This window comes from Opisthorchis viverrini, assembly GCF_000715545.1.
Source record: "Opisthorchis viverrini unplaced genomic scaffold opera_v5_5, whole genome shotgun sequence".
Lineage (NCBI taxonomy): Eukaryota > Metazoa > Platyhelminthes > Trematoda > Opisthorchiida > Opisthorchiidae > Opisthorchis > Opisthorchis viverrini.
This window is the reverse complement of record NW_008751661.1, coordinates 310,838-318,999: the sequence shown is the minus strand read 5'-3', so window position 1 is coordinate 318,999 and position 8,162 is coordinate 310,838. Positions and strand designations below refer to the sequence as shown.

At 43.4% G+C, this 8,162-nt stretch overlaps 2 protein-coding genes across 2 annotated transcripts in view; one reads left to right on the top strand and one right to left on the bottom strand.

Moving 5' to 3' along the window:
* The window catches only part of T265_00486 (hypothetical protein), a gene marked incomplete at both ends in the record, with an annotated part of 50,162 nt that overhangs the window by 9,852 nt on the left and 32,148 nt on the right, over window positions 1-8,162 (bottom strand). The gene's annotated exons all lie outside the window — the stretch shown is intronic.
* The window catches only part of T265_00485 (hypothetical protein), a gene marked incomplete at both ends in the record, with an annotated part of 75,498 nt that continues 72,465 nt past the window's right edge, over window positions 5,130-8,162 (top strand). The window contains one exon of the mRNA XM_009164289.1: window positions 5,130-5,227. Within this exon, the coding sequence (XP_009162553.1) occupies window positions 5,130-5,227 (98 nt within the window). The remainder of the gene's footprint in view (window positions 5,228-8,162) is intronic.

Here is an 8,162-nt window from a genome sequence, read left to right as displayed (position 1 = left end):
GGTCTCCCGAAAGACCAAATTGGTATGCACATGAGTGCATTTATCGAAATCTGTCCAATTTGGTTCCAAGTAGAACATACGTTTGACGGAAACTTGGGGACCGCATCCACCTGATGAGTTCCAAGAAGGGTGAAACCGGTCGTGGGCTATTGAAGGGTTTTCGGCAACCTTATGAGTAATATATTACGTCTAGACGATCAGAACTTCAGGAACAAAACTCGTCCCCCTTGTTAGGAAGCACCAACACCAGTGACGGGAAGCGGCCTAAAGTCAAAAATGCCCATTTATGCAAGACTTTCCTTAGAAGTGACAGTGCTTCACAACACACTTTAGTTAGAGTAAAAGTCACCAGGGGAAACAGTCGACGCGCATGCTACACGGTAACGATGCCCCGAAGACGAGTCGTCTACCCTCAAACTGTCATTAATGGTCTGTTCATCAGTACACACCAGCTCGGGAAATCGACTCGGTGTTTGTTACAAGGAATCATCCAGGAACCTTTCGGGATCCTAAATCACTTGGTGAACACAAGTCATCCCGACTGAATAACTTACCGCCATTTATTTGTTTCCACTTAACTAACTGAAAATAGTTCAATAGTTGACGCTAAGCGCGACCAAATCTATGGCCACCATCTCATAGCCAGATGAAACTGGTCAACGATCAACTGACCAAGAATGAGTACCGCTCTTATCACATGATCGAAATCCACGCGTTCAGTTGTTTGACTTCTGACTTTGCATCTCCGTATCTTTGTCTGTGTTTATTAATTGTTGTGCAACTGTAGGAGCCAGTTTGGACTTGTCGAAGATATCTGCGTTCACTAAACTCGTTAAAAATGTCCTCTAAAATGGGACTCCGTCAAGGAGAAGCCGCTTCCCTGAAGCGGTCAGATCTCCTATCGAGAAAGAGGCGGACGTTCAAGAGAAATCAAAAAGTACATTTCCTGGTGTTCTTCACGGAATTGTGATGTAAAGGCTGTAATCATCCAAAGAAGCGGTGAACAGAATCCTAACCGTCTCTAGTTGCTGTTATTTTTGTGACTTTCCGACTGATCGTGACGTCGTATTTGGTGAGCTTGGCAACAATCTGAAAGCTGTGGACTGTTTCTAATTGAAAGCTGACAGGCTGTGCTTTGTTGACATTCCAACACCAACTAGCTTGCGCTGCGTTAGTTACCATCTCGGATAACCAGGTGGTGAAGTGGTGATCGCAACCATCCCTATTTGTATTGTGTAATGGCTAACGAGATAATTCGTCACTATGCTGCAACAAACCCATGGCGATTCGCTTCTTTGATTAGAACTCAATATCACCATTCCTCACGTCTGGCACTAGGACACTTCGCCTCTGAATGTTTGTTTGCCAGGGTACCGTGGTTTCCAATTAAATGAATTGTTAGCGGATGAAACCAGGCTAGGTCAACACTAACCGAACCACTTCATATCCACCTTCCTTTGTTTCCTGACGTTACCATGCCCTCGCGTATGGATGTGCTCAAACCCAATCCCACCTCGCCTCCATGTGCGTCAGTGACGAAGTCGTTTTTTATCCATCACATTTTGGAACGTCTGTTTCACCCGAGGGCACATTGAGTTCTTGTTCCTATTTACCTAGGGCATGAGAGGCGACGAATAAGTGACCTCACTTCATGGACAGTGCTCAAACGCTTATGGGCGCATCCCCCTAGTCGTATAACTGTTTACCGGATTCTCAACAAAACAGAGCAAACCTGCCCAGTTTTGTATCCACTTCATAAGGGTAAACACGTTGGAGAAACCTTGTTCTCTCAACCCTAATCTGCGTTATCGTGGGCTGTTGGGTAAATGTGGACCGTGGGAAATTCGGTGACCGATCAGATGTCAAACTTCATTTGCTGGTCCCACACACACGCACACATACAACGACCGTTTACTAACGATCGATTCAACCGTAAATCGCAACAAGACGACAGCAATGTTCAAGATGTGGTGTGGTGCATCTAGGCCCAGAAGAGACAGATAGAGAGAGAGAGCAAGAGAGAACGAGAAAGAGTAAGCTGTCAGTCGGTTGACGGACTGTCTGCATGACTGCATTCGCGTGTGAAATAAATTAATCTTTCACACGGGAAAACATTAGTGATAGACGGCCGGAACAAGTCGTTTCACACTCGCTCGTGGGTATAACAGAAGAAAAACAAAAGATCGGAATGTTCCCAGAGCGGAACCGGTTATTTCAACGTGTGCTTTTTCGTATTTTTCCGAGGTGTGAACACATCGAGGTACCAGTAGATAGTTTTGTATGGTGCAGACTAGCTGAGTAATGAAATTAGTTCCCTGAGAAACTTTCATGCTAAGGTTTTTGCTCATTCCGACAAGTGGTCGGAAGTGAATCTTGTTACTGAATCGGGGTATACAGAGTGTATACTCAAGTCACAGGACTTTCAGAGCTGTTAGTAGGCTTTAGCATCAACTTGATACCGCGGCTCAAACAATCCTATTATCTTGAACACAGTTGCATCCTATGGCAATTCACTGAACCCCCCGCAACTTCATCCCCTTGTCTTGTGAATAACACCATACTATCAGCTCACTTTATATGCGACATTCCGCTACTAACGTGCGAAAAACTCTAGAGACAATTCGGAACTCGACCAGATTAGGTTCAGACCGACTCAAATATATCCAGCAATGAAATTTTTGACTCCCAATTAGATTGTTTTGTCAGTAAACAGATGGAAAAACAGAAATCCAGTTGAATTACATCTGAATCTCCGATTAGCGCCAACTTGATTCGCAAACAAGCACCTATTGCCACATGTAATTCGGTGTGTTCCGTTCCCAATTATGATAGATGGAAATCCGAGTAGTAGGATTAACTGATGACCTATGAGAATGGTAGAACCGGCAGTGGTTCGTTCAGAGTTTCCATCGACTGCCAAAAGAAACAAAACTTTTGCCGACTTTCAAGCATTATTTTCATCGTTTTTCTGAACAGGGTAAGTATCTGCCGGATCTGGGCCGATTTCTAAGTAGTGTTACTGAGATTTCAGTCAATCGATTTATCGAACTGTATTTGAAAATCTGTTTATTCACTCTGATAAAAAAACGTCGGCACACCAAGTCAAGTGAAGCCTCCATCGACTCGGAATGTTGTTCGAACTGATATGATGACAAAAACTGGCCGTTTAACCTCAGAAACAAGGAGTGAGCCAAAGAGCCGATTTTTTAGCCTCCGCGGAAACTCCGACAGTGAGAAACATAAGCAAGTTTCTTGTATGTTTGGAGTAGCACTGATTCAATATCGTTTTATCGCCTGTCATGAGTGAGAAATAACCATATTCAGCTTGTACTTCCTTCTCCCGTCATGCCTACTGGGATTCCATCCGCGTTGAAGAGGCTAATCTGATAAGCTGCGACTGACAGATTACAGCTCAGACATTTTAACGTATCAGCAATCATGCATCTTCAGCAAGCATGAGTAATATTTTTTTCTCACGTATCTCTTATAAAAAACGGTTGCTTCTCAGGAAAACGATTCCGGCGCTGAGTTGGATAGTGGATAGTTCAATTATAGCAAGCGTGTGGGATGCTAACATAGTGACGGAAAATTTCTTACGGTATATGTATGTAAAATAAAACATAGCTACAAATCACGTTGGCGATAGAAGAAGATCCATTTGAATCTTTTGTTAACATCCACTTGTGAGTGAGCGTACCATTTGGATTCAAATAGAATATAAGGTTGACGGCAAATCGGGAACTGTGCCTACCTGACGAGCCCCAAGAAGAGTGAAACGGTCGTGGGCTATCGAAGAATTTTCTTCAAACTTGTGAGTAGTTTCTTCTCTATGTAAATCTACGGCGATACCATGAATATCGTACTGATTAATACATGTGGCCCCCATTGAGCAACACAATCGGTTGAAGAACACCATAAACGAGATGTCCAGTTAAGTTTACTCTCTCATGAAAACCAGACTCATATGTGAATCTCATACTGGTTGGGTTCAAATGAAACACAAGATGACGAAAGCCACCGAACTGCACATATCCGATGAGCCGAAAGAACACCCAAATCGATCGTGATCTGTCAGAGTGGTCTCAGCAATATTATGAGTAGTGCTATTTCAAGACCATGTATGAACTGAATCCTTAATTAACTCGTTTGTTTCCGCATCAGAATAGGCATTTTATGCCGTTGCTCTCACAAGAATGTTCTCATATCTGCCACTCATATTCCCTACAAGAGTATACCAGGATAGAATCGATTAGACTCCTACATTACGTTTTGTTCAAGCCCTGATTACTACTTTGCAGATCTACACAGAACCCGGTTTGTCTCGTACAGAAAGTGGTTGGAACAGAGGAACATATTCAAAAGTTTAAATGAGTGTTATTTACTAGGCTTTCTAGTCATTCTTCTAATGTGTTCTCAGATGTATTGTGGCTAAAATGGTTATCTAATTCAGTAGGGTGTTGAGCAATTGTCCACTGCCCCCGAAAAACTTCTCTATTCAATTAAATCTTTTTAAACTTTTCCCCTAGAATTTTGATTATTTATGAAATAGACTTGACTGTATCGTTAGTTGCTGCTTGCAGGTTCAAGACCCCAAGACGCATACAGAGTTTCAAATGTACCACATCACAACCACATTCTCGTGCAGCAGTCTCAAAAAAGCTGCTTTTAACTATCTGCCCATCATACTGATGTGAGTAGCTTAGGCGATATCCAACAGAGCCTCCATCTTATCAGTGGAACCAATCTATTCTGAAAAGTCTAGAAACACAGTATAGCAGTTACATCCTTGTTTGGAATCATTAGTAGTGTGTGTCTCAGGAACCCGCGACCTTCCAGCCAGTGTTTGACCACGATTGGCTTATCAACAATGTGATTAGCTCTCGCTTGGACATAACGCAGCACCGCTCATCTTTTCTTTACGGAAACTACATCACGTGGTCGCGTATTCCTCGAGTGACGACTTCCCATCATTCAAAAAAGACAAGGCAGTGTCAGCCAGATATCATACAGCGCACACATTTCTCACTCGAGTCATGAGTACTTGAAAGTACTGACAATTCGTGTGAAGGCCTTTTAAATGAGTGCTCTAATTTATTCTTTGAAGACTTTTTCTTGTCAAAATAACAACTATGAACGTAACAAAAGGACAACTGTTCTTCGATACTACTTATAAAGTCCACGGAAATTCTGAACAGCCCATTCACTGTTTCGCCCATTTTGGGACTCAGTAACCAGACTTAGTCGCGCACCCTCCATCAGTTTTACTTCGTACTTTGGCACCAGATTCGATGTAAGTTGCCAGGATCACCCATTCGCGAATTAACTTGGTGTTCAGGTGAGACTCGGTTGTAAGTCACCTGAAGCGCTCGTTTGTAGTATTCTCCAACTGAGTCGCCAACTTGGTTCGCAAATGAATGTTTGTTGTAACAACTCCTGCTTTACATCTGCGCCAAGTGGCTGAGTTGATTAGGAAAGTGTGTTACAAGCTAGCTAACCCAAGGTGTAGAGGCGGCTGCTACAAATATCGATACCAAAGTGGATTACGTGAGCCCGGAACTGTGTGGTGATCAGTGCTATTCAATGTGCGATTCTCACCAGATGGATGCCCCACTTTATCGGCGTTGTACCTCGGCCCTCAGGGTAACGCCAGTGGTGAGTGTGAAGGACACCCATTCAAATGTTTTTCGTTGACTCACATGAAATAACTGGTTCATCGGGAATGGTCTCCTATTCCAAATCAGAAATTATGCATTACACCCAGGCTGAAATATCCGTAAACAAATCAGCACTGAATCAGAGAAAGACAAAATTCAACATCTATCCGATATCGGAAGTGTATCGGTCAGAAAATATGAGTTGGGAGAAGCGAAGATGACTCAACCGTGCATCCGAAGTAGCCACCACCAACCTGTTTCCCGGGACAGCCCTGCTCCGTATGCTTCCAATCACACTATTCTAACCTGTGCATCCTGGTTACTGTTGAACGTTGTTTATGAACAACAGCCACTACTGCGAGTTAAAATACCACCGTATGGATAGTTTCCTTAAAATCCGGAACTTTCTGTCTGCCCAAACTGGCTCGGGCTTTCTAGGCAGATGAATAGCAATGGAAGAAAAAGACAGTGTCGTTTCGAACGTTCTTATCGACCATGATAGATGATAACAAATAATTGCACACAAATCAATGCATTAGTACCTTACCATTGCCGGGGTTAGCATATGAAACGGCTCAATAAATGGATTTCAATCGCAGCGATCCGAACAGATGATTTAACAGCAACACATCTTCTGCAGCTACAAAGCAAGCTATTAGGGATCGAACTTTTTCCAGAACGGACTGCTGAGAAGCTTCCAAAATAAAAACGACCAGCTTAACTAGAAACGTGGTGCTCTTAATATATCTTTTCGTTTCATCATGAAAGCAGATGGTGCTGGTCGTAGGACTCTGTTTCAAGCATCTGGCAGCATTGGCTTTCTGTGATCACCCGACTGTGACGTCGTCTCAGTTTTTTGCTGGCTGGTACACCGTACTTGTAGGATTGCTCGAGTATATACTGAAACAGTGGTCGATCCGTCAACGCACAGACATCAAAGACAGCGTAACCCTCAGTCGAATCAGTCAAGTCAATCAGGTTGCGACCGCAATATATATATATATTCTTAACGAATGCATTGGAAATGACCATGGGTACCTAGGTGACCAATCAATGTGGGCCCGTAGGAAGTTCGAATATCGATAAATTTATCAGCTGACACCGAGATAGGTAATCCTGAGAAGTGTACTGTCCATTCTAAAATGAAACTCGAGTATGTGACATCAGCGATGAGGTATCAGGCAAAACACGCTTAACTGATAAAAGGCTCTCCGGGGAGCTGGCTCTGGATACACGTTCTATGGGGGTTCAAAATGCTGTTTTTGCCCTCCCCGATTGCAGTAAGAGAATGTCTGACCCAGAACCTTGTGGATTCATCCCACATCTTTCATTGCTGTGCCGGGCTGTGCTGTTCCTGTCAAAGCTGTGTCCAGCGCCAGCACGTACGATACAAAGCTAAGCTTAATGGGGAATGAAAGAGCCATGCTTTACACCGGATTATCAATCCTTGGATCAGTTTTCATATCAGACAACTCAGTACTGCTCAGAGCATCCAGTGCACAGTTGGTATCATTCACTGAGGTCAGACACCTTCATAAGACATGAGATCGACGACTGCCTGCTTTCATTGTACAAGACTCGTTCACTCGTTATCACTCACATGAGATTTTGCACGGTTAATTGAACACACCCATCCCACCTACTCTGTCATAAAACCATTGACTTTTATCTTGGACACCCAGAAGCAGAGGATAGAGAACTTTCACAACTTTCTTACTTGACAAGCGAACCGGAACAAGGAGGAATGGTATATAGTGAAAACAAAATGAATATACCAGAGTAGTGAATTTACTGTCCAGCCACAGCACCTGGGATTTTTGGATTCTTCGGAAGTTATCAACAAGACAAGCACTTAGAATGTTGAAACAGGATTGAAGTAGGCATTGGCTGTAGTCAACTTCTGAGCAGACCTATGAGCATAGACCAGGCTACGGTGGACAAACTTCATACAGACAATTGAAAACGTCAGTGAATGTTTCTCCCATTATTGAAGGGACACAACAAGTAAGCATGGAGGAGCGTCTGGGGGGAGATATGCAGGCAGCAGATCTATTCACAAGTGTTGGTCAAATTTGGAGAACACACACTTTGCAAATGACTTGTTCGATCGTCCGGTACATGTGGAAACTCAAAGAAGCGTCCGGGTAACCTCGGTGATCTTGGCTTGTGACCACGCAAAACAAGCCAGTACCAGCTACACAGATTCAAGTAGTCTTAGAAACTAACAAAAATGGGAGCCTCTTGAATTAATTGAAAAAAGAGGACGTACTGTGCTCAAGAGGTAAACGGAACACCCAAATTTGGATACTTCGACTCACCCTCAAGAATAAAACAGATGGCTACCTTACCTGATTCTGTATCCATCAGAATTTTAGCCATGTAATGCCTGCCACTGGAATCATGCTCTAGATGCTGTCACCTAGCTGGTAGCTGTCTTGGATGGTTTCCTAAGAGGGAGAGAGGTGACTCCACCCAGTGTTCTTCTATAAGTCGAACGTTTGAGGTCAT